Source organism: Harpegnathos saltator, unplaced genomic scaffold, assembly GCF_003227715.2.
Source record: "Harpegnathos saltator strain DR-91 unplaced genomic scaffold, Hsal_v8.6 scaffold403, whole genome shotgun sequence".
Lineage (NCBI taxonomy): Eukaryota > Metazoa > Arthropoda > Insecta > Hymenoptera > Formicidae > Harpegnathos > Harpegnathos saltator.
Genome location: NW_020230210.1, coordinates 1,242,264 through 1,269,946, shown reverse-complemented (window position 1 = coordinate 1,269,946; position 27,683 = coordinate 1,242,264). Strand labels below are relative to the sequence as shown.

General features: G+C 44.7%; 1 protein-coding gene across 2 annotated transcripts; it reads left to right on the top strand.

Annotated features, from left to right (window-relative positions):
- Positions 1-805: 805 nt before the first annotated feature.
- On the top strand, positions 806-26,512 carry LOC105189280 (transcription factor SOX-2). 2 transcript variants are annotated; one of them, XR_003113284.1, is made up of 6 exons: positions 806-1,206; positions 4,119-4,384; positions 13,354-13,548; positions 18,921-19,078; positions 22,657-24,545; positions 26,287-26,512. XR_003113284.1 is itself a non-coding variant. In XM_011151272.2 (5 exons), exons 1-5 carry the CDS (start codon positions 1,202-1,204, stop codon positions 23,197-23,199), a joined length of 1,167 nt encoding a protein of 388 aa, XP_011149574.1. In that variant the 5' UTR covers positions 806-1,201; the 3' UTR covers positions 23,200-24,974. The 2 variants fall into 2 exon arrangements, 1 of the variants encoding a protein (XP_011149574.1); XM_011151272.2 differs by lacking the exon at positions 26,287-26,512 and having other exon boundaries at positions 22,657-24,974.
- Positions 26,513-27,683: the final 1,171 nt, after the last annotated feature.

Here is a 27,683-nt window from a genome sequence, read left to right as displayed (position 1 = left end):
CACTCCTCCCACTCCTCATGGGCTGGATCCATCTGTGATAAAAGTGGGGGGTGGAATAGTTACCTGTGCTTTCGTTCCTCTCTCCTCTTTCTCCCTCTCATCTTTCATCCTCTTCACTTCTACCTTTTCAACTATTACTTCCAATCCGACTCAAGAACGAATTAGTTAATTTTGAACACAGAGAACTTTTTGGGAGCCAATGGCACGTGTGATTGCAAGATAGACCATACCATGTATAAAAATATCAATATAAAATATTTATAACCACCGATAATCGCGATGATATTGGTGTTTAGTGGAATATTCCGTTCCGATGAAACGAAATTTCCCACATTTTTCTGTAATTACTTTTGATCCCCTGAATGATCCCTACCAATTGAACCAATCCCTATCCTGGTGACATTATCCACATATAATGAGAGAACGATTTCCGGACACTTCGATCATGATTATCCGTCGGCGAGAGACGTGCTCTCACATTGAAAAGGAGCCTCGTGTGGCGCGTAATCGCAAGACGCATCCCACCAGAGAAAGTAGGGGCGAGTAAAGCTGAAGAGAGACAGTTCGAAGAACAGGTAACGTGCGTTAGAGATACGTAACCGGCCTTTGCCGCCTCGTTATCGACCAATTTTAACATTAAGGCCAATCAGAATACCGTATGCGCCACCACCTCGCGACATGTCCGCCTCTGGTGCTGAACGATTGGGTCATGAGCTCCGTTGCCACGGCCACGACATGAAAGGAGGGGATGGAGTTGCTGGTGATGTGCCGCGGACTCCCCGATGCACTCCAACCAACTGTGCGGAGCATTTCCAGAACTCTCGTCAGCGAGGTAGGACTGAACACGCGCGGTTCTTCGTCTACGTCGCGAATTGCGACTCGCTAATCGGAGTCGGCTACATACGTGTTACGCGATTATCAGCATCAACGACATGAGCTTGAATGCGGACGACAGCGTGTTACATGGAGGAGACAATACATGAGAGGACTGACAGAAGAACTGAGAACCGGAGTGTCGTGACAGTGAACCGAGAACCCAGATTGCAAATCATGTGCATGGCAAATTGAGCAGTGCAGTGAACCCCGACATTGTCGCGTCTCTCTTGTGATTGTTGTTAAGCACGACGCTTCGTGAGACGAAAGTCTCAACCACGGCAGCAAAATTGAGCTGGAGCTGCACCAACGAGCCGCCGGCCACTTTATGAGGTGAGTTTCCGGGCGAGAAGGAAGAATTAGGCAGATTGGCTGGAGTGGAAAAGAGACAAAATTGTTCGGAAAAGGAACAAAGTTCAAAAATATGAAAATGAACTTTGACACTTTAATCTTGAAGCAGGAGTTGCTCGCTAGCAACAGATATTACACAGCGAATCTAAAACCTCGTGCTGCATCAAGGCTGACCAAACCATCCAAAACTGATAAATTCAAAATTGAATCATTGTAAAAGTGGAAATTGTGCGGACAAACGTTTCTAGTGACCAAGGTCTCCTTGACATAACACAACTCTGACTTATCCTTCTCACTGTAAGCTGTCAAAATTGACTTTGCTGTCACTCTCACTCGGGTCTCGGACTTTGACCTGACGAGATTTTAGTAAGACTCGCTTTTCGAAAACTAAATCAGCAGAATTGGAACTATAAAACAATTCATATATACGGCCTTCGAGAAAATGTATTGAAAATTATTGTCTGCATGAAATAACAAAAGCTTACGTAATTTGTCAAAGTTCAAGCGTTATTTATCGCTTTGATTATGAGGCGCAGGAAATGACTTGACAACAATGACGTTAACTGTCATAGTGATCATCGGTGACTACAATAGTCCATCTCATTACTCCATATATGAAATGTAACTATTTATTTCGATCAAAATGAACATGCGGTCAAGGGGACTAATCAAACGAAATAAAAATAGAAGAAAATAAATATTTATACATTGGAAATTATATCTATTCATTGAATCCTCAATTGCACTATTAGGTATTCGACAAAAATTGATGAGATACGCATTTTAACTCACATTTTAGTAAATATCGAATAAGAAACCTTCCGGCCGATTATCAAGTTGCTCATGATTTAAACGTGCAAGTACCAAAATATGTAATCTTACCATTCATATGCTTGGTGATTCATCAATCAACCAACAATCACTGAGATTTCACTGAAATACTCTTTAGTCATACCAGGCCTTCATATAACGAATTTGACATTACTCGTCGCAGCTAGCAAATGCCGTCGGAACGTGGCGAAATAATGAACTCTTGGTCCCTTGGTCATTTATAAGTAATACTTGGTACACCAATGAACAAAATCTGCTCTCTCACTCGACCGAAACAGGCAATAAATTGTGGCTCGCTCTGTATCCTCCGGCTTTTCCCGCGAACCGCGTCTAAACATTCAATTAGCACTTCCTAATCCCCCGTCGCTCGTTGTCAACAGCCATTACTTCCAGCATCTTCTCAGTCCCAGTGAGTTACCCCCCGGGAGAAAGATAGGGAGAGAGAGAGAGAGAGAGAAAGCGAGAGAGAGAGAGAGAGAGAGAGAGAGAGAGAGAGAGAGAGAGAGAGAGAGAGAGAGAGAGAGAGAGAGAGAGAGGAAGGAGGGTACTCTCAGAGAACACCCCAAACACCGCGAAACGATGATGACGGGGTGGTTGTTCCACCCCTTGCAGCTTCGCCTAACCGACGTATCTATTAATCTGCACTGAATGACACTTGAGGGTGGCACTCGCTCTCTCTCTGGCTGTCCCCTTGCCTCCCCCAACGTGTGTACAGGGACGATGATCCTAACCCTACAAAATCTTAACTACTACCCCTTCCTCTCCTCTTCTTCCTGCTCCCGCCACCCCCTACTCACCGAATCCCCCAGACCACTACAGGTTTTTTTTTTTTAACGAACGCTCAAGGAGATTCAGTGCGGTAATTGTGTTAGTTCGAGAAGCTAGGGCTGTCGAAGCGAGAAGGAGAAAGAGAGAGAGAGAGAGAGAGAGAGAGAGAGAGAGAGAGAGAGAGAGAGAGAGAGAGAGAGAGAGAGAGAGAGAGAGAGAGAAAGGGAGAAAGAGCGCGGGAGGAGAGAAAGAAGAGGGAGAGAAGTGAGTCGTTCGGCGCACCCTTTGGCCGCGGGGATGACGTTTAGGGTAGAGGATGAAGAACGAGACAGCGCGCGGAACGTGCCGAGATTGGTTAATGGCTTTGATACGAAGAAAAGGATAAGATCAATTTGCTTATGAATCGGAGGGCGAACGAATAAGCAATTATGTAGCGCCGCTGCCGCGAAAAGAGCTCTCTTCCACTCTCACCTCGTTAGGCCCCGACCGCACGCATGAGACCTTTAAGAACGATACAGTTGCGATTTATCAATTGAAAATTGCCAACTCCCGCAACACAGGGAAAGATAAGAAAAATAAGGAGTTGTGTATGTTTGTGTATGTACGCTGATAAAATAATCGTCCTATGTAACAAACGTATACGATGTGTCGCGAATGTTAACAGAGCTTACCACAAAAACTGAACTACGCGCTAAGAGAATTAACGTGTCGCATGACTTTGTACTACAATAACCATTGGTTATTATGCAGTATATACATACCGCTGCCAATTAGATATAACATTACATCATATTAGGCATATAATGGTAACTTTTGTGGAACATTCTTAAGTGACAATGTCTTAAGCAACTTCTTGTTGAAATAAAGACGTGTGAGCTCACCGAGTATTAACAAATATCACACACGTAATGCGTCAAAAATAGACTAGCTGAAGCGAGTCAACGAGTAGAATTTGAAGAGAAAATGTAGGCGATTAATTGATACCAAACAATTAGTGAACATATAATGAAGGCCATGAATTAATAACCGAGAAATTTGCTAACGAACTGTGTGATTAACGCTTCAGATAACACTTGCTAATTCCTATTAATATCTTAGTATGTCGCGTGTTGAAATCCCCAGCGGGGTTTCTGGATATTGCCTACCGGTTATACGAACCGAAAGGTCACTCGATGACAAGATCTTTTCTACCTTTGTCATTCTTGACCACCCTCATCCCTTGTGATTTATGTGTGCCATTTTTGGACTGATCAGTCTAACGAGGGTTGCTAAATAGTAGCTGTTTTAATTTACAGAGCCGGCGGCAACATGTGCGACGGCTCCTTCACGGAAACCTTGCGCACTATGCAGGGTATGACGGGAACGTCGCCAACGGCAGGCGCCGGTGTCGGTCCTATGGGGGTTGGACTCGGTAGCCCACTCGGCCCAGCAGGCAAGAAAGTACAAGCGGAACACATCAAACGACCGATGAATGCCTTCATGGTCTGGTCACGGTTGCAGCGGCGGAAGATAGCACAAGAAAATCCCAAGATGCACAATAGCGAGATCTCCAAGAGACTCGGTAAGTGATTATGATTATCGCGGGACGCGTGTCGCGTGTGAATGTATGGAAATGTGTGACATTCCTCCTACATTCTCGAAAATCAGTGAAACAATGTCCCCTAACCAGAAAATGTCTAAACAAGCGACGTATCTTACACATCAATCGTTCTGTAAAGGACAGACCCCGATTAAAGGTGGTTTTAAAAGAGCCAACGCGCGGGAGAGGTATGTCCAGTAAACGATCGAGACTATCGTCCTGTCATGACGTATTTTTCGTCCCTTTCTCTACAAACGACTTCGTGCACACATCCGCGTGATTTAGCGCCGACGGAACACGACACGAAGATATTCCGCCTAGTATTTCCGTTAAATACCCCAGTCGACAAAGGACCTTCCGCAACTCCCTCGAGCTCTTTTATCCGTCATTTTCTTCCTCGCCTCGCTCCGTCTATCCCCCATTTTTCGTTTCCCCGGCGACGACGAATAAGGGAAGCGTCTCCTCCTCCTCATCCTCCTCCACCTCTTCGTCCTCCACCTTCTCCTCCTTCTCGGTAAAAATGATGCGCACGCTCAAACCTTCAACGTACCACCCCCTTTCTATTTCCCATCCCTCTCTCGTTCTCTCCTCCATAGCCACCCTTATTCTCCCCACACTTCTTCCTCCACGTTTCCTCTTTTGTCGCTGCGACACTTTTCCGTCGCTCTTTCGCCGTCAAGCATATTTCTAGATCATACACATCCAACCTCGTCGCGACACTCACAAATTTTGTCCCTTTCCTCCTCTTATGCGAAATTTCTTCGCAAGACGACGGAGAACTGTGATCGTGTGCTCTCTCTACCTGTCGGTCGAAATTTAGCGGGCGCGGAGTACGCGGAATGTCAAACTTCGTATTCTTTAATCAATAGGCCGCAATGTTTACGGCATAATTGGGCACGTAAACACGTTGAAAGAGTCGCGAAAGAAGCGTGTCAATATAACGTGTTGAGATACTGAACATATTTTCCGCGGAAAATATTTTCCAAATATTTCCCGCGGAAAATGACAAAATTGGGAAACGTTTTGAGATAATTATGAATCTTTAAAACTCTCTCTCTCTCTCTCTCTCTCTCTCTCTCTGAGCTTCAAACGTGTCGATTCTTAAAGCTACAAATGTTCAGAACTGTAACGTTTTATATTTTCACCAAAATCTTCGGTATTTCTCTCGAATTGAAATTAGTGTTTGGAATTTGATGGTTATATCGCTGTTTCGTCCAGCAGCTTTATTATCGGTTGTACGAAATTCTGGCCGAACACTTTCCCCGTCGAAATGAACACTTCGCGTCTCGCCATTAACGCAAATGACCAGAATAATTCCGGTTCGGGAGTGTGATAAAACAGCCCCCGGTTTTATTGCATCAATTAGTAGATGGCAACCCGCGCGTTTATCTTCCGGTCGGGCAATTCGCTACGTTTCACGACACCCGGAGTATGCTTAGAGATGTATCCTGAAGGAAGGTAATCGCGGGATGAGGGGCGAGAGTTCTTTAAAGTGAGTGCTCTGTCGGGAGATGCTTAGAGCTAATCTAGTTATTGGACCTCGCTGTAACGTTCCTGTTGTGCAAGTTGCTTGTCCAAGCCTTGCGCCTTTCGTCTTCGAGGGTCCACTCGAGCAAATGGCTCGAGCGTTTTGAAAGTGATGGCAATTCCGAACGAGACATCAAAACAAAATAAAGGTCACATAAGCAACCAACGAGATTAAGTGGAAACTCGAAATGAAATTATTTCAAGAAACTTACATATTAAAAACATGCCACTGAATTTCTAACAGCGAACGCACGATGAAAGCATGTGCCAAGAGTTATTGGAAAAATTATCATAGTGTTTTTAAAGAAACTTACAACACACACTATACTAATAGTGTTTTCAAAGAAATTGTTTGTTGGAAATAATTTTCCAAGTGTGGGAACAATCTCATTTTATTTGTTTCTTACAACACTCTATTGATTTTTCCGACGTTGTTGATCCTCTCCTCTCCAGGTCGATCACGAAGACATTCTCCACTCCGGTCCCAATTCATCTATCTACAACTATTCCCCGCACAATGTTGCGACGTAAAAACGTACGCATGCACGCACGCACGCACGTACGCACGCGGTGCAAACACTCCCGAGAGAGGAATTCACAAAGAGGGCGGAACGAGAGAGGAATAGAGGGTGTATAAACACACGACAGGGTGGTGAGGGTGAATTTGAAGAAGAAGAGACTCGGGAGAAGCTTTCATCGTAATGAAGTATTTCTGCCGCTTGCCAGAACCTTGGAGAGGAGGCAGCAACTTCTTTCAAACGCGTTAAAGGAACGACTTGTCGGTTTTGCAAACATCTCCGCATTAAAGATCCAAAAAAAAAAAAGGACACAGGATGTCCATCCTATGGATGTAGAAAATTATTCTTAGAAAATGAATTTACTTGAACTGTCTTATTGAACCCTCGTGGTGAACTCGTGGCGTCTGGCAGGCGGACAGCCGATATCCACGATAGCAATTTTTGACAGTAATTATCCGCGTTGCTTCCCGTCGAGACTAACAAACACGAAGACTGAAAGAAAAACAATTACATTACCGCGGTTGATCGAGAACGCGCGCGCGTCATCGCTCAATTTCCCATCGAATCTCTCGCGAAAGTAGTTCCGATATCGTTCAGTCCAAGGAGCTCCGTAGGACTCGCTTCGCGAGAAGGGGAATAATTCGTGGAGAACCCTGACGCTACGCTTACCTATAGAATCGCGAAGACAATGACGTCGGGTGTTACAAAGGCGGTGTACAAAACGCGTGCAGGTATACGTACGCGCATCCTTGTCCTCTCCTTTCCCTCCCTTCCCCCGGCCGTATGGCCGTGTGCGCGTGATTAAAAATGATCGTCCCCGAGAGCGAGCTTAAAGCTCCCACCCCCTTGAAAGCTCTCACTACTTTGAACCGCCCACCGGTCGCTCTTTGTGTCACAAAGGTAGAATTCCCTGCTCCACTTCGAGACTTATGAGTGAAACCTGTTTTCTCTGTGTGAATTCTGCGACAAACTGCGCGCAGAAAGGATTAGGAAAGATTGAGGAGACGAGGCAGTGCAGTCGCGAGATTTTCCTATAGTTTTCGCCGATCCAAAATTTCAAGCCGCCGATATAACACCCGAGTGTGACGTCATTATAACTCGCGATATCGATATCGCATAATAAGTAAAGTAAGAAATCGGTGTTCCACCGTAAAGTTCTCTCTCTCTCTCTCTCTCTCGACTTGAACGATGATCGGGTTAAAGTTCTAACGTAAAATAATCGTACATTAAATGTGTTTTGTCTTGAGATACCCGTTGGTAAAATCACCAAAGATACACTGGGATCATGTCTACCATGAAGAGAAGGCGAGACTGCACCGCCGCGAAAAAGGCCTTGAATCAGCTGTAACGAATAATACGTACGCCTTCGAGGCATCTTCTTAATTGGCACGATACGACGCCAGTAACGAGAATAACGGCACCATTGTCTCGCGTCATAAGAAAAGGTAAACGCTATTAGCGTGGCACGCGAGGAGGACTCGAGATGGGATTTCCTTTTAACTTTGTTGCTTTATTTAACAACGTAATTATACTGCACGCTGCCAGCAAATGAATGTATTTAATGAAATCCCGCGCTATTGTCGAACACGCGACACGCTTATCCGATGAAAAATGTCTTTCTAACGTTACGCTAGACCCGTTTGCATTTACTGTCAGTTTAATTGTGTCAGCGGCACGTGCGCGCGCGCACGCGATATTCTATTATTTTTATAACATGATAAAAAATGAAATATAAAAACGTAATGCTAATCGTGAGTCCTGATATCGAGAAGATTATCGATACCGTATAGAATTTAAATGTGTAATAGTTTAAAGTCTGATAAGTATCTCTCTCTCTCTCTCTCTCTCTCTCTCTCCCTCTCTCTCTCTCTCTCTCTCTCTCTCTCTCTCTCTCTCTCTCTCTCTCTCTCTCCCCCTCTCTCTCTCTCTCTCTCTCTTGTGACTTATATTTTATATAACATATTCTTTCTAATACTTTGCCGTATATATAATAATAATACATGTTGTTTCTGAGCAACTATAGTTTTCAAATATAGATACTACAAATATAAATACGAATAATCGGTAAGCTGGAACATAGCTCACTCGCTAAAAGTCTCGCTAGTCATCGATAAAATTTTTAACACCTGACGTGTTTCCTCACGTAATCCCGACGACGCAAGGTTGATTTCGGTGCTCCAAGTCGTCAAGCCCCCTTTCCCCTGCCAGCAGGAAATGCAGGAAACGTTTTCCAATTTCCGCGTTTCATCGTCGAGGATAAGTCCGGTGGGGAAGAGTTGGTGGGGAAGACCGATCGATCGGCGGTGCAGTAGCTGCATCGCCACCCCTTCGTCTCGCCATCTTCTGTTCCCGTGTGTCTCGAATGGCAATTTTTTTCCCCCCCCCCGAAAGTCAGCACTTGCGTGAGCTGTCACAAGTCGAATTACCAAAAACGATCGTCGGGTGATCGTTTCTCGGCCAGGCTCGCGAGTTAAATAATAAACTATCCCGAAGTATAACGGCTATAGCCAATCGACGTTATTCTTTATCGGCTTCCTTCATCGACGTTGGTCGTGTCGTGAAAACGAGAGCAACGTCACGGCCACGCCACGCCATCCTGCTCATCTTCCTTTTCTTTCCCGCCCGCTTCTTCTCTTTATCTTCTCTCCACCGCCCCCGTCCATTAATTAACAGGCTTTGTACTTTTAAACGATGTTAAATAAACGGCATTGTCCGCCGGCGAAAGGACTGAAAAGCAGGCGCCATTGTGCTTTAAGCTTGCTCCTCGTCCTCGTCCTCGTCCTCGTCGTCGTCCTCGTCGCCGTCGTCGTCGTTCTCCACGTCGTTGTCGTCATCGTCGTCGGTCCCAGAAAGAAGGAAAGAGAGAATGAAGGAGTATTGCCCGCGAATGCCAACCTACTAATACCATCAGTGCCGGGAAGCCTTTGTTCTAAACAAATACGCCGAACCCCACGCCGCCCTTCACCATCCGTCTCTTCCCCTCTTTCCTCTCTCTCTCTCTCACTCTCTCTCTTTCTCTCTCTCTCTCTCTCTCTCTCTCTCTCTCTCTCTCTCTCTCTCTCTCTCTCTCTCTCTCTCTCTCTCTCTCTCTCTCTCTCTCTCTCTCTCTCTTTCTCACTCTTTCTTTCTCTCTCTCACTCCCTTGTTCGACCGTGCCACCTGCCTTTCAGACGGGAAAACATGTATCGATTGGATAAGCCGTAATATAAATAGAAAGGAGAACTATCCCCTTCGCGCGACCGGAAGTTACTTCGTTTTATGATTTCGTCAGCGAATTTACACGGTTCAAACTTCACGATAGTTCTAGATAAGATCTATTCAAGGCTAATTGATGATCGATGATCAATATTGACTATCATCTCTCAGATTTTATCCGACGATGGAATCTGCACAATATTTTACTCTTCGCCAAAATATCCCTTGTATCTCCAGAAAATGGTCTCAAAGATGAATGAGTGAACATAAGCAATCTTAAATAATACCGAAAGTCACCATGAGTGGTATCTCATGTATGTACTCCTACATATTCTCTTTCTGAAAATTTGTAGTATTAGGTTTGAGTACCTAGATAGAGAGAGAGAGAGAGAGAGAGAGAGAGAGAGAGAGAGAGAGAGAGAGAGAGAAAGCCTATAAATGTAACTATAATGTCTACGATACATGACATTCTTTCTCATATCTGTTCTGTAAAAGTGAATCAGTGAAACTCATTGTCAATCAGCGATTATGCACTGATTGTCAGTGCATAATCGCTGATTGACAATGAATTTCACTGATTCATTTTTAGAGAGTGTGTATAAATACAAAAAAATGTGAAATAAGAGAAACTGGAGTCATCAGAAATCCCCAATGCATTTTTGAACTCACGGGAAATTTTTATTCTTAAGAATGACAAAAACTCGATAAGCGCGCAACGTTATCGACACATTATTGTTTCAGGAAATGAGATTTTTAAAATTCTTATTCACTACCTGCTGACATTTTTCTTTGGGGTTCATTGTATGTAACTTCCATCATCTAAAATCCACTATACTCCGTTATTGTTGCCACCAAGGATATCCGAGGCAAAAACTTATGTCATACAAATACTCAAAAGATAGGCGTAGCATTTATAGCATTCCTTCATTTCATAATATATTAGAAAAGCCAGTGCTCCAAAAGTTACTTTTTGAACAAATACAACTTTAGAGCACTTATGAGTTCTCAAAATTCTACTTTCTTGTCCAGAATTTCGTGCTCCACGTGCTCTATGTGCTCCATATGCTGCTAATGATAAAAGTTACAAATGCTCCTTGTGCTCAAAATTTTGGTATCGCACATTTCGTTTCCGAGGAGGAGAAGAGCCAGAAAAATACAGCCAAGTTTATATTTTTACTTATATGCTGTTCTATTGAAGCTAGAGATACCACATTTATAAAAAAGAAATAGTAATAATTAATTAAAATTTTTTTTAATATTTGATAAATGTGGTAGTTCTTACTCAATAGAATAAATATATAAGCAAAAATATTAAACTCGACTGTATTTTCTAGCTTTCCCTCCTCGAGAACGAAAGATTTATTACATATCTATCAATGATCAGATTTTCTTAGCGGAACAAGTAAATTCAAATGAAATAGAATAGAAATATATATATGTATGTATGTATGTATGTATGTATGTATGTATGTATGTATGTATGTATGTATGTATGTATGTATGTATGTATGTATGTATGTATGTATATATGTATATATATATGTATGTATGTATGTATGTATGTATGTATGTACGTATCTACAAAAGAAATATAAATTAAAATTTAATTTGTAAAACTGAAACCAAATAAAATGTAAAATATAAAATCTTAAATAAAATATTAATTCTTTATTAATCTTTTTAACGAGGAGCATTTTGAGCATTTATAACTAAGGTAGCATTTAGAGCATTCATCTCTCTTTCCGCGAAAGAGCTCTTGCATGACATAATGCTACAAAATATGACAAGGAGCATTTGGATGACACGTCTGACAGCAACTTATGAGCTGATTATGACTTGGAGCATTGAAAATATGACGCGGAGTATTCGCAAACAGAAAAGAACAATGGAATTGAGCATGAATCGCATTTAATGATGATTCGTGTGACTTAAATTTTTGCCTCGAGTATAATTGCAGTAAAAAAATAGAAAAAGCACAGATTTTGGGAAGCACAGAGTGAATCCACGGCTTTCTACTTTCTTGTCAGCTCTTAAATAATTTTATCAGTTTCCTATCAGCTTGTCTAAGAAGCGATCTCTATTTCCTTCTTCTTATATCCTTTTTCCAGTTCCTCTTTTCCTTTCTTCCTTCCTCGCTGCCGTTTCCAAATCTTACTTAATTTCACTCAAATTTTATTTTGTTAAACTTTTCCTCCCCTTTTCTCTTTTCTCTCTTTACCATCTCTTACACCATCACAAATTTCTATCCTGCACGGACGGAACTTACATCCTGTCAATGGTTCAGAATATTACTTTCTCTCCTTTCTCCCGGAGATTTTCTCGCCTCAGCCGGCGTCTAGTAATCCTGGTCAAGTTATACGAAAGAAAAGGAAAAATATCAGAAGATATCAAAGCTCCTTCTTATGTGAAACTCGGGGAATACGAAACAATCACTTTCGGTGACTCCGCGAGTGGTTTCTCTCTCGTGTAACCTTGAGTCATGCGTTCAAATTGATGCATTTTACTTGTACTCAGCAACGAAAATTAAAAGAAATGTTCATTAGCAGAAGTACTCTCTGAGAGGGAAAAATCCGAAGCAGATAAATCGGAATATTTCGGGGTATTTACGGGAACACATCTAATCTCCGCAACCTTTTTTCGGGCTTCTCTTCATTTCTCAAATGACAAAGTCTCGCGGCCGAATATTCTCGGTGAAATAAATCTCCAGTCCGTAAACAGCTGCAAGCTTTGCAGCGCGTCGCGACGTCGATGTCTCGTCGTGGCGGCCATTGTTGGCGACGTCGCGGTGCAACCCCGAGCGTATTGTTTCGCCGTTGCATCAACCTCGGGCGTTGGCGTTGGTGTCGCACCTTGCTACCAGCGAATTCCGTTTCCAGGATGCCAGAGCCGGGGCTTTGCGCTTTGTATGCGCCTCAGCGACGCTCGACAACAAGTGGTAATTAATTCTGCGCAAAACAATCAGCCCGCCCTGCCGGGCGGGAACGCAAGGGGGCAGCGAAGGGGTTAAAAACGTTCTGCGATTCGTCCTTCCCCTCAACGGACGCAGTCCTTCCGTAGATATTCTTTCAAGGCTCTAAGCGCTCGTCGCATATGAGTATTAAACTGTCGGCGGTACAAAGTACTGCCACCGTGCTGACTACACGGTGATGTGATCCTCTCTATTTTTAATGTGTGCATACCAGCGAAAGATAATATATATCCCGCACTCTGAAATATTTGTTCCTCGAATTGCCGAATTTTGACAGTTCTCAAACATTGGCGTCACCATTGTTTAACCGCTGTTTAATCACATGTGGTAATAATCACTGTTTAATCACACATTAATGAAGATAATTGTGGGAAATGACTGTGGGACGTTGAACGAATTATTCCAAGCGACTATATCCGAATGCATGAATTTAGAATGCAATATTTACAGAACGATCGATGCTTCTATCCAAATGACTCGCAAATACCTGGTCGACAGAGAAAATGCTCGCGCGCTTCTCTCGCGACATCAAAGATTCTGTATAAAGCGACTGTTTAGACGGAAGGTGACTACTCGACGCGACTACCCCCCCCCCCCCCGGTCAGCGAAATTGCGAGAATGTCACGGAGTAATGTAAAGAAAGAGCCGTCCCATACATCGTCAGTTATACGTCTCACTCGAATGATACGTACCGTTGCGATATGCCTTATTATTAGTCACAATATTGAAATTTATTTTCGCAGGTGCGGAATGGAAACTTCTCTCGGAGGAGCAGAAACGTCCCTTCATCGACCAAGCGAAGAGGTTACGTGCTCAGCACATGAAGGAACACCCGGATTACAAATACAGACCAAGAAGAAAACCCAAGACCTTGCGCAAGGAAGGCTACCCGTACAGTATTCCATACCCCAGCGTGCCCATGGACGCCCTCCGAGCAGGTGAGATTAATTCAATTATCAGTTGCTAGTGATTATTACCTTCGGCACGCGAACGTCATCATTTCGGCCACGAGAATAACGAGGCTCGAAAACACTTGCTCCTAAGCAACAATCGCGCGACACCTTCATTTGCATGAAATAACACTCACGATGTAACCGTACCGTGGACTATGCGCGACTAAATATCGTATTGCAAATAAACTCAGTGCTATTTGTCCCGACAACGGATGACAAATGAGTATAACAATTCAGCCCGAACGAAATTTATTCAAAAGAGATATGCATATATGATTTGAAATCAAATCGTCTATCGTTCGACGTTCAGCCTGCATTTGCGAGCGCTCGGTAACCTGTCATCGGTGATCTACGGTTAAAAGGAGCGATTGGCTTGAAAAAGATTATCGACTTGGAAAATCATTGTAAAGATATTGCGAAGAAACTAACGATTATAGATCGCTTAGTTATACACCGACAGTCCGAATTCGCGGAGATTCCCCGAGTTCTTTTGTAGAAGAATCTCTTGTACATTTAATTCAATCAGCAACTTATCGACGCTATTTTTACGTGACGATACTTATCATATTTATACATTTAACGTCACTTAAGAAGAAAAGTAAAAGAAAAGAAGAAAACGCGCGCGGAAGAAACGATTCATTATTTTGAGACGTATGAAAGGTTGACTTTTCGTTGTCGCTGCCCTCGTTTTTGCTATTTCCCACGTCTACTTTTCTGCCGGCGGTTTTGATGACGATCGCCTCGTTGCACAGCAATGCGACAAAGTGGCGCGTGGAGGTGTTGTTGCAAATATTGCACCTCCTGCAATTGCGTAAACACTCGTGCCCGAACACTTGCGCCTCTGTTGACGTCACGTCTGGTTAGTTTATTGTGACAATTGAGCGGGCATAATGGAACCGAGCGCGCGTGCAAAAGCGGCAAGAACACAGAAAATGCACGGCGCGCTACCAATTTGTTTAATTAATACGAGATGCAGACGCGAATGTATTATGCGTGACGAACGCAGCGATTTGGAATTTAACAATAATTGCAATCTTTCTGTGGCGCTGTAATAAAGGCCGCATGCGCGCGCGGAAGCGTTATCAGCATTACATCATAATAAGCTGCGTATTTTTCATGTAAACAAACTCGCCACCCGTTTATTTATTTATTAGCCGAGTGTATATGAATAATAACATTGTTAAAAGTAACGAGTGCATACGCAACATGTTTTACAAATATCGCCGCTTGTTTCGCGCGCGAATTGTCTGACCAATTCCGAATTAGAGGACATCCTGTATCGCAATTATTCGTAGCGGTTGATCGCGGTGCCAGTATTAATTAATCGTTTAAATGAAATCGCCGCAGCCGCTGTTGATTCATCACTTGTAAATTGTATAGCGCGGGGGACGGTCTTCTTTCATTACATATTTAATTTCCAATTTTCCAAGAGCGCGCCCCTGTGATTTCGACGACGATGTTTCCGGAATTGAAGGAAGTGCCCAGATAGTGAGACACTAATGATATGCTTTCACTGTCGCGATTTCCTCGCGGTTTATCACATCTTCAGCGTGACATTCAAGATGACATTCGAAAGTTCGTTTTGCGTTACGCTGCGCGCGGCCGCGTCTGCTTTGTAATTCATCGTCGTGTAATTCGCATTCGCGTAGGCGAGTTTACGGATATCCGTCACCAGACCAGACGCAAGTTCTCGCGCTCGAGAAATTATTAATTCCGGCAATGGTGATGCCGCGATTAAAGCCGGAATTTATCCCGACGCCCACGCGACCTCCCCGCGAAAAGCCGCGATCGGTAATCTCCGATTTATCGGGCGCGGGGGACTACCATGCTCTCATTTGTATCTCTCCTCCGTGTGTTCCTCCTCCGTCGCCCCCTCCTTTCACAGACGCCCTTCCCTTCTCTTTGTGCATTTCTACTCAGGTATGAATTGAAATTCCTGCGGAATTTCGCTGTCCAGGAGAAGAAAACATACTTATGATAATGTAAAATCAAATTATCAGAGTGTCAGAGATAACACAAAAGTCCACCTCGCGTGAACACACGCGCCAACTTTAAGGAAAGATTTGTTTCCAAAGAGAGAGAGAGAGAGAGAGAGAGAGGAATTTCTTTTTGAATTGCAAAATATCATCGTCACAAAGAGTAGTTATTTCTGGTCACTTCGCGTTCGCTCAAGTAGCCTTGACTCCGCTCTGTTAGACCTTCACGCAAAAAGGAGGAAGATGTTTCCATTCTTTTGTTCGCTTTAAGCACATCATCGCAAACTGTCCCATGTTTCCTTTTTTCCCACAGGCCCCGTTTTTTTCTTCTCTTCCCTTCCCTTCGGCCGTTCCTGGCTCCTCGCTCTTGACCGAACTTACACGGTGGCACGCGCATAAGACAAGCGCGTGGGTGGCTGGGATAAATTACCGCCTTAAGCTGGGACCCCGACTCGAATTTCCGCTCGTGCATGCGACTGGTCGTTCCTTAAGGATGAAAATTAAGGACGGACCTTAACCGGAAATTCGCCCCCTCGGACAACGCGCGAAACTGCTAATTCTCATGTTAATACGAAATCCCGCGCGAGATCACGATTTACTACATTTGCACGGTTGACTTGTTGTACTAATCGTCATTACAATCCCGTAACTCGGAAAAATAAATCGAATTGACACAGTTGACGCAGGAGAAGTAAATTTCTGTCTCGATGAAATGACTGCCACGGGAAAGTCAAAGGTGTTTATTAAAATTACAATGTGCGAAGCACCTCTTGAGACTTTGGCGTAAATTTTTGGTACAATAAGAGCGATAATTAAGTCCACCCGAGGTGCGCGCGCGCGCGCGCGCGCACAGACGAAATCGCGAGAGGTACGCGACGAGGAAAAGGAAACGGGAAGCGCGTATCCCCCCCGAATCTTATAAATTATCGCCGGGTAAACACACCCCAGGAACGTATGGTCCTTGTTTTTAACGAACGACGGATTTACGATCGCGAGTAACCGTGGAGTCACGTACTCCTGGCCTGCGGGCGTGACCACCGAGTCGCGGACTTTCGCATAATGCCGCGGGAGCTTAAGACAATTCGATAAATAATGAGCCAGCGACATGTTTATGCGCTCGCGTGCGTGAGTCCAATGAATCCTCGAATGAACACGGTCTGCAAAGTACGGCCCTGCCGCGCCGAAGGGAATTATTCGACGATTTATTCCAACGTTCCCCGCCTCCCTTCCGCTTGTGTCCCCGAGAGATATCAGATCGATTTGCGCGATAATACGTGCACGAATAAAAAAAAGAAACCGAAATTTCCTCAAATATATGAGTATCAAAAGGATGAATCGGAAGGCTGAATGGTAGTTTTTAATACAGCTAGCTGCAGCCCGGGTTGAACCAAATTCTCGGCGAATTTCAAGTGAACGTCGTCATGCGTGAAACGGAGAAAAATTCGAGTATGACACTTTTATCGCGCTCTGGGGAGAGCGTGAAATTCGCCCGGGAGAATCCGCAAGTGAATGGTGGATGATACACGAGAATATACCGAAATAATTAATATATTTCCCTCTCCGACGGGAGACGTGAAAATAAGGATCACACACGCTGTATGTACGTAGCGATATGTATCCGCTGAATGTACAGCGATATGTAGCACGTTGAAGACTACGCGACCATACGAACTGGCGAGTTTCGAAACACGAAAAGCGAGGTTTGCCGAGCAGAGAAAACGACGTCGCACGGCGGAATCTTTTGTGTTTGCGTTTGAATTATAATGCGACAACTTGCGACACACGCGCGTACACACGCGCGCGCGCGCGCGCGCACACACACACACACATACAACACGGTCACGACACGCGTAAAATATTTAGACTTAGTAATCACGTTGTGTCTCTCGCGCCTTCGTCCGGCACGGAAATTCAAAATTACGTAATCCGGTACGAGACGCGACGCAATGAAAACAATAGCGACCCAGGAACGGCAAACAAATCTCTGCAAACCGAGGGGACTCGCGCGTACCAAGCTCGATTCATCGAACATCTGTTCTCGAAATTCTACCAGCGAGGCAAGGCGGATAAGTCAAAATCGACAGATGCTGTAAACAAAACGCTTCGCGTCTGATTAACACCTCTCTTAATCGAAAAGATGGATGATTCAAAGAGAGACCGACTAAATACCCGACCGAGACTGCTGCCGCAAAAACGATCGTTTAGTCACTTCCAGAACGCTAATTAGCCGTTATCTCACTCTTTGGACTCAGGTGGAAACGACAAGCAACATTCGAACGTGCTACTTCAATCACAAACAAATATTCATATCGCTCGAGAGAGAGTCGCGCGATCGCGATGTAACTTTTTCCTTCCTCAAAGTACTCGCCTGGCTCACAAAGTACGACGACGAAGCGAGAGAGTCCCGACAGGAACTTTACGCGATTATCTCGCGCCCACGCGCTAGAACTCGACAATCGAGCCGCATCTCAATCCTCAATATGCCCATCTCGCCTTTGGCGATCTTCAGGCATCATCGGCGATCATAAATCTCGGGGAACTCAACGCCAATCATCCTCCTTCGGGTTAGGTACGCTGGAATGAGGCGCATGAGCGACGTCTCCTGCTCGCTATCGTCGTCGCTCGACAATGGAGCTTCGTCGAAGGTTTTGTCGATGATCGATAAGCCACCAGGTACACGCTCGTCCTCTTTCCCTCCCTCTCCCGAAACGAACGGCAAAACGTGCAAAACGGCAAAAGGAGAGGGGACACCCGTTGGACCCGGAGATATAAATCTCCATCGAAAATGCCCCATGATCATTACCGCTCATTGTCGAGCCTCGAAAGGAAGAACCAGCGGATTCTCATCCTAGGACAAGAATAATCGCGCACTATTCGTTAAGCGCCCACCTCTTTTCACCGCCGGTAATCGCGACTCTCCAAATGCGCGATTACCAAATCACCCATTACCTAAATCCCAAATGCGCACTCCGTGTGCACGACACACGCATCCAAATACGCGTTCCAACGACGAGCATCAAACGGACACCTTCAGCGACCTTCACCGGTAGCGTCTGCTCCTCAAGAGCCTACCAACACCGCGGATCGTCGTAATTTAACACGCAGGTCGCGTGGCGAACAGTTAACCCCAAGAGCAGCTCTCGCGGCCCTCCGGCGAGCGACGGGACGTCGCGTATCGCATATTAATTGTTAGCGCGCGCACAAATCCTGCAAAGGATAACGAACGATCGCGGCGCAATTCATCCTCGTCGTCGTCGTCGTCGTCGTCGTCGTTACGCAAGCGCGACTCGCTAATTAATACGTCGCACCGTTAAAGGCGACGGTGCCCATAAATTGCCGGCGTCTTATTTACGAATGCCCGTGTGTGCTGTAATGTTACAGGGATGGCCGGTAGCATGGGACAGGCAGGGATGGGCTCCTATTACAGCCCTGCGGCAGCTTACGGCCCCCTCTCGGCGGCCAGCATGGCTGCGGCTGCGGCAGCGGCTGCACAACAATCGGCTGCCGCCATGTCCGCCGGTCTCGGGGCACCTGCTCAAGTAAGTCGATATTTCTTTCGTGCGAGTGATACGTACGCGACGACAAGTACAGCGTGCCTAGAGACAACATTGCAACGTTGTCCGGCCAGTTGACGCGTCCGGTGAACGACCTCGCGCTCAATCCTTGCCTTGCTTGGGCAAGGCCTGATTTCCGCGCGGCGCGGCGCGACGGTCATCCACCGTCGCTCGAAGCACATCATTGCACCGTCGTCGTCGTATGTTGAGTATTTTGCATCGAGATGAAAGTTATCACGAGGATACGGTAATACGAGAATACACTAGTTTACACACATACACACACGGCCGCGGCATCGAATGGCGACTACTTCGGAGATACATACTTTCATTACGCACGATTTAGTCGCACGAGTCAGACGGGTGTACGCAAGTGGTATCGAGGCGGAAGGCAAGCTCAGCTGATGCTGAGACGTTTACTTGATGATGAGGCCCCTTGGGGGCGGAAAACGCAAACGAGAACTGTTCCGCGATAAGAGCGATGAGGAAGCCATGGAACGCATGGATTATGCGGGAATGCGAGACTGCGTCCGTTAAAGACGCAGAAAAGATAATTCCTCGGAAGATCGAGGCTCCCGCGGAGACCCATTGACTTGACTCGGCATGGACATTTAATTGGATTGAAATATGAAATCTCCCGAGCGAATCGAATTAATGATTCGTCCCTTTGTGGAGATATTTCTATCCCTATAGCAACGTTAACTCACAAGTGCGGCCGGCATTTTACCGCGTCACAAAGTCACAATCACAAATCCATTTATCTCGAAGACAATTGGCGACTGAACGTATCGAGTCCGCGAGACAGATCGTCGGCCGCGTAAATAAAGCAAAAGGAGGAGAAAAAGCGGAGATGGATCGCGTGCGCGAGAGAGGAAGAGTCGATTCAGGAAGGAGGAGGAAAAGGAAGGATGAGGGAGGAAGCGGAAGGTGGCGAGGAGGGAGGGAGGGAGGGAGGGAGGATGAGTGTAGGTACGTTTCATTCGTTGTTGCAACAAAGGGGCCCCCGGGTGGCTTCGCAAACAGAAACCGGAGACCGTGGTCTGTATATGAATTTCCGCAGCTGGCTACGGGAGACAAACAGATAGCTAGTTATTTCTGCATTCAACGGCTGAATGGCCGACGCGTCTGGAACGACGCACCGACGCGATACAAGCGACCATTATTGGTGAACACCGGCGGCGGCGGCGAGCGGCACGCTTGAAGAATTCCAACGTTATCTTCACCCAGCCGAGTTCGAATTCTTCCTATCTGTAGCTCAGCGCCACACTCTGACCGCGAGCTGCCGCGGAAAAGGAGCACGTGTAATTAATCCTTATAAAACTGGACGATGAGAAAAAATTTAAAGAGGAAAAAGGAGAAGGGAGGGAGAAGAGAAGTGGCATTTTTTTTTTTTGTAAAAATTGTAAAGATTCTCTTCATACGTGGAGCTTCTTCATGAAGCGACGACAGTTCTTTCAACCAAAGCATCAAAAGTGAGCAGCGACTAGCTAGCGAGAGACAAATGGACCAAGCTTCCCGATGGAAAAACCCAAGATAAAAAAAGGCCGAGTGAGCACTCTCGAGTAAGCAACCTGGAGAGCAAAATCAATCACGATCACAATTGAGCGCACTTCGATTCGATCGAACAATTATCAAATCACTCTTTGTCCAGTTTACGGCACAGTCAATCGCACGCAAGGAAGGGTGAGGAGTCGACTGAACAGCAGCAAGAATTAATCGGTTTCGCTGAGACTGGCCTCATCACGAGCCGTATTAATTTCTCAAACAAAAACTAATCACACCCTTACGCATCGCGAAGTTAATAAAGATAGAAATTACATTTCGTCGCTCTCGCTCTCGCGAACGTGTCTTCCGAAGGATACCGAGTTCTTACGAAATATTGAAGCGACTGAAATATTGAGGGCTGTGACACAATGCGACAATGTGAGGGAGTTGACTTTCTCGTTCTCTGTACTCTTCCACCGCTTCGAGGCCATTTGGAAAATAAAGTGCGCTCATTCTCTTTCGCTCTCGACTTCGACGACACATGGCGCGAAAGGAGAATGGCGCTCTTTTGTGAGCGAAAACAGAGGCGAACGGTATACGGTGTCATTGTACGCTTTAACAGCGACATCGTGCTGGATAATTAAGTCTCCTAGAACGAATGGCGTAGATGAGGACGTACCAACGCGATGGTGACGATGACAGACACGTCCGAAAGAAAGAAAGTAACAAACGTTTAGAGTCGTACAACTGTAGGATGTACGATTTCGTAATGGTTACGCAATAAACAGACTGTTGTCTTGTGAGACTTTTAAATCCACGCTGTGTAAGATTTATTCCATTTCGCGCGACTTTCGAGCGCGTTCGTCTCTCGACAAGGGTAAGATATTTAAAATCGATTTCAAACTGGATAATCGCGTCGATATAAAGCTCGAAAACGAATTCGACCGAGCATCAAGATAAACACAATCGGCGCATTTTTCTTCTGGCTTCTGGATTGTTTAAAATTTCCGAAACAGAGCGTGACCACGATTTAAAACACTCCACACTGTCATCGTCAAGTAATCTCGATACATTTGCGTCACACCCGATGAATCGCACGTGACAATCGTTAATGCAACGTTGACGAAACATAAACGTGCCGTGATAATCGATCGAATTCTCTCGATGCGAATATCAGAACGTCATGCGAAGAGGAGGAATTTTTTAATTTCTGAACACCGCTGCGATTCGCAGAGAAAAGGGGTCTCTCGAGGCGAGAGGAGCCGAGCTGTAATCAATTGGTCGTAGCGGACGAGAGAGACTTAGCATCGCTAAGACTGGATGTAAATCATCCGGACAAAGCCGCTTAACGATCCGACAAAGGATCCCGCGCGGTCCTTCCTTCGTCCACGAATTATAGAATCGGGAATACGCGCGCGCTGCTTCTCCCTCCCTCTCTCTCTCTCTCTCTCTCTCTCTCTCTCTCTCGCCTTTCTCTCTCTCTCTCTCTCTCTCTCTCCTTCTCCTTCTCTTTCGTTTTTTTAAACGGCCGTCTCTCGAGGTCGGTCTCCCTCTACAATTCGCGGCAGCACGGTCCAAGGCGCGTTTGGCCCAACGTGACGAAATTTATGGCCATTGGCAGCGTTGTCTTCGACATAGAACAAATCTCCCGGCTTGTGTCGCGTCGCGGATTCACCGATTTCGCGATTTGCGCGCCGACCGAATCGAATGCGTCGACTCTCGACTTTTGTCGCCTATTTTTCATCCGTCCGCGGCGATCCGTCGCGTCTTCGACGTCTGTTTTTCTAAGACCGGTCGCGGCAGGACCCGACCGAGGAGATTTGCAGAGACCGATTTAGCACAGGACTCTAATTCCTCCAAATTTCATCGGGAATTTCTCTCTGCTGTCCGACGCTGCACTTCCGCGAAAGAATTCTCATTAATAAGTTAATTCTCCTACATGACATTTTGACGTTCTCGAGCTGATGATGTCGTGGAGTCGTGGGATTGTAGTATAGAGAAAAGAAAGCTAAAGATATAACGATATCGCATTAACGAAGCACGGCATCGCTGCACGGCAACCCTCGTTCCTGTTCCAGGTGGTGAGCTCAATGGACGCCATGAAATATTCGATGGAGGCTGACAAGTATCGCTACATGCCGCCCAGCAGTCTTGCGATGAGCATGTACCCGGATCCCAAGTACCTGGACTCAAGTCCCAAGACCTATCTGGACCGAAGCTACTTGGACTCGGCGAAGGCGTACTTCGAGCAGTCGAAGCTCTACATGGATCAGAAACCGCCCCTCGTCGACTACAACCGACCCAGCTACGAGCCCAACAAGCTCTACGAGGAGTCCAGCCCGGGTAGCGTCGTCGGCGGAAGTGGACCCACAAGGTCACCGGCCGCCGAGTCGCCGGACACGAGCAAGCAGCACGAAAGAGCGGAGCAAGCCTCCTCTAGCGCGAGCTCGACGTCCACGTCATCGGCCGCGAGTCCTGGAGCAACTCTACCAGCGTACTATCCCGGACCGGTCCAGGCTGGCGGATTGTTGGGCCCGCAAATGGGCCAGTACGGTGGATATCAAACGGCACCGGCCCCGGGAAACGAGTCTTTCCGCCGACCATTGACAGTCATCTTCTGACCCGATAGAACATAGCTCTGATCCATCTTCGAGGAACAGTTGCTGTGAACCCGGTCGAGAGTCGTGAGGCGATCACTACCGTGGATTCGGCAGAACGACACGACGACGACGCTCTGGCAGAGGACCTGCCCGAGAGAGAATCTTAGCAGTCAGAGTTCCGGCTGTCAGAAGATATCATCTTTTGTCCGAACGCGGTAATGGCGCATCTGAAGAAGAAAGGAGATGCCGCGGATCTCAATGGACTGTCATGGCTACGGCGGATAACACGAAATGAAAGTGGAACGTTGTGTGTGATAGTGTTTTAGGAAAACGTTCTCTTTATTTTACTAGATGGATACCCTGGATTCTGCCAAATTATCCGACGACGACTAATAGGTAGTCACCTTCTCATCGTATAACGACTACCACTAACTGACGTGCGCCAATGATGAAATCTTTCCGGAGTGTATCTTTTGTTCGATGAAAGCGCCAATTATATTTAAGAAATTATAATATATGAGCGGGTCAAGCGCAATAAATGAAGATTTCGCGAGATAACTGACTGAGAGACTTCAAGAAGATGCTGTGAAGAAGGCATTAAAAAAAAAAAACGCGCAATTAAAAAATACACATATGCAATTTTAGTTGAAGAAGAAATTATTTTCGACGTTATTATTTTAACAGTTTATCGTGTGAAAGAATCGTTGATCGATCTGGAAGAATTTCATCAGAGGACTAGAGAAAGAATCAAATATTTTCCTGGTGACGGATATGATCAATAATGTCGCTGCGCGAGAGCAGGAAGAGCAACCAGACCAACGGACTGTTCCGAAAGGTAAAGCACGACCAACGATGATCGTAACATTGTTGTAGATCGCAACGAAGACCGAGAGAACTTCCGCTATGTCGTCGGCTGACTAGTCTTGACCGAGACGTGTTAAGAATGCATTGTACATAGTCCCTGTGTAAATAGTGTAGCAAAAACTTTGGCTGTTCCGGGTTTCCGCGCGCGAATCCGCTTTCTTACGTTCTCCATCCCCACACAAGGGCCGCACGTGTGTGTGTGTGTGCGTGTGTGTGGTCCTTGAAGAGAAAGCAGTACAAATGGAATCGTGTGCGTGCGTGGTATCGGAAACCTATCGCGAACACTCGATCATTATGATGGCATAATGATTTATCTTTTTCTCGTTTGTCTTCAACCCTCAATTGGTTAAAGATATATATTTAATCATAAGACCGCTAATAAAAACGTTGATTGGACCACATTTGTGTAGGTTAGCACAAATTTTAGAAATTAGTTTCGTTAAGTGACTATAATTTCGGATTGATCATTAAACGCATCTGGTGATGAGTCGGCAAGAAAGAAGGTGATAAGTCGAGAAGGAAAAAAGTGACCTATTGTATTGTGGCATACTAAGTCATTTATGTGTATTTGCATAGTGTCTACTTATAATTTAAGAATTATAAACTGTATATATTGGTAAATTTCAAATTTGTTTATTTACTTTGGTCACATTACTTTGGTCAACTCGAGTATCACCAGGTGTGTTTACGATTCCAGTCAATGAGAAAAAATTATGTGGGTTGGGAAATTTCGATATATGAATACTAGTAAATTTTTCTCCGTGTAAATTTGCCGCGGAAGATCGTTCAACTTTTCCACGCGTTTTCTCCATCGTCAACATTCTCGAGTAATGTTGCCCTCTAAGTTTTCTATCGGTAAAATTCAAAATATTTATTAATTTTTTTTTATTGTACAAAGTATTGTGTTGTTTTTGTTTATATGTAGGTCGAAGTACTTATGCGAATAACGAGTAACAATTTTACTCAATTTAGATATTTTTAGCTTTAATTAAATATTTATGTAAAAAATTATATAAGTTTATTGTTAAATCGTTTCTTCGTATTCGAGATCGTTATTTGTTATTCGCGAATATATTTTGGCCAATTAAGAATAATTCATAATTTTATATATAGTAATTATAGAAATAGGAAATCATACTCGACGTACGTCATCATTTCATAATTGACGAAGGCACTCATTTTTTGTTGTTGATTATTTTTCATGTTTCGAATCTGTTATCACATGATGGTGTCGATCAAATCGACCTTGCGAAAGGGAGAGGGGGGAGAAATGAACTCTGAAAAACGTTTCGCTCGAGACATTCCAGATATACAACGTGTAATCTTTATATTCGTATCGTTACGTATGAACCTATATCGATTATCCGCGTATTACATTACAAGCGACACGTAAGTTATAAGTATTGTACTGTAAGTCAGAAAAATAAACGATAAATATCCTTCGAACGCACTGCGTATCAGATTTTTTTCTCTCACAACATTCAATTATCATATTAACGCGTAATATACAAAGTGTCCGATATTTAAGTAATTATGTTTTAAAAAAATTTATAAACTTCGCGCGAATAATGTCACAAAATAATCTCTACCGGTTCTGTCGTTCGTAGTCGTCGAAAGTACAATGCAACTTCAATGAAACTTCCACAGAACATTCACGAGAGAAATCTTTTTTCTACACCAGCGGACAAGCCGCGTACATCCGGATCAAAAAGAGAGACTCACAATATGCATGTAGAGCGAAGAGATAAAGGAGCCAGATTCTGAAAAGATATTTTCAGGAAATTATTACGCCCAAAGAAAAGTTTGTCTTGGCGGGAGTTCGATTCAGGACGATACTAGTGACGGGCCTCGTTTCCATGCGCACCCATTCGTAGCCTTCAAAAGAGAATCTCGGTATTTACCTGGATGAAAAGCGTAAGGTGTTTTCACGGATTCGGGGAGCGACGTAAAGGTGCGAACGAATAAATGGTTCGAGTTTCCAACCGGCAGTCGCGAGATCGCAGCTGCCGTTCTTTCCAGCTTGACAATGGGCGACGCGACGGCGGTCGAAGCCTTCTTAGTTTTTTCCGAGCATCAACTGAGCGTCGAGTTTCGATGCGCATTGTGCATCGGTGCACAACGGCCGCGATTTATTTTAAACGAACGGAGCAAGCAGTTCTCTACAGTCTCGAATAGTGACGCATTGACGTGCTAAAGTTTATTAATCTTTCGCACGGGTCAAGAGCGTTTAATGTCGTAAAGAAGGTGATAAGTCGAGAAGGAAAAAAGTGACCTATTGTATTGTGGCATACTAAGTCATTTATGTGTATTTGCATAGTGTCTACTTATAATTTAAGAATTATAAACTGTATATATTGGTAAATTTCAAATTTGTTTATTTACTTTGGTCACATTACTTTGGTCAACTCGAGTATCACCAGGTGTGTTTACGATTCCAGTCAATGAGAAAAAATTATGTGGGTTGGGAAATTTCGATATAGCCCATGAATACTAGTAACCTTCTTTACGACATTAATACTAAATGAAAGATATGGAAGAGGAGAAACAATATATTAAAGATATTTAAAATAAAGAAAATAAAATAAAGAAACCTCGAAAGAGGTGTTTTTATTTTTCCTTTTTTTTTTTAAGAGACCAGTATAGTGACTTTTCAGAGATACCTCAAAACCTCTCGCAAAAATCGTGTCTGACCACTTTTTAATGCAGAGCTTCGCGTTCAATTTGCCTTAAATAAAAAAATATATATTCGCGCGCTTCCAGAAAATATTTCACGAAATGTTTCTCGAACATACCTCGCAACAGTCTACCGCTGTTGCACACGTCCTACAAGTTTGTTCGTACAACATCCGACGTTGCGAACGACTTCTGTATTGATGCGTGTGTGCAATCGATACGCAAACACGAATCCTGCGAGAGACCAGAGAGCGGTGCCGGTTATAGTTGGTGGTTCGCAACCATAATGCGTGCGAGCCCTCGCGAATGTTTGCGCAACAACCGCGGTGGTTTGCTGCCACCGGCGACGATTGACTTGTCTAAATAACGGCACCTGCTCCGTTCTACCGAAAATAATTACTCGACAAACAACACGGAGCGAGCTGTTCCTTACGTCAAGATTAGGTGATAATTCGTTAACCACTCGAGAGGCGATTTATCTCCGATTGTACTTAAGCCTAGAAGTACATATTTCCTGACACAATCGTTAAAACGCACACGTGAAGTGCTCCCCCCCCCTCTCTCTCTCTCTCTCTCTGTCTAACGGACACCGGGATGTTCAGTTAGTTTTGCACGATTATTTACTTTACCGAGTGAAATATATGAACTACACGCGCTGCGGGCGCAAATCATCATTCAATTCGAAGCATTTTACGGTTAACTCTAGTACACTCTCGAATAGCGTATCTACATGTTTCTTAGGCTTTACAGTTGCACCGTTGTGTCTATTGCCACGACACATTAACAAATTGTGCTCCAATACGTCCAATACACACGCAGACCAGAAGCCGGTAAACTCACTTGATTTTCCTCACCGTACGTGTCGTGTAGACACACCTGATGTTCACATCAATCGACGAGCCATTATTCGCCAAACACAAGATGGCAAATAAGTTCTTTGTCGAGAAAAGTGAACTTGGCCGGTTTTT

Coding starts and splice junctions, on each gene's coding strand:
- LOC105189280 (XM_011151272.2), top strand. Junction 13,549..18,920: donor CATGGACGCCCTCCGAGCAG/GTGAGATTAATT, acceptor GTAATGTTACAG/GGATGGCCGGTAGCATGGGA. Junction 19,079..22,656: donor GTCTCGGGGCACCTGCTCAA/GTAAGTCGATAT, acceptor TTCCTGTTCCAG/GTGGTGAGCTCAATGGACGC.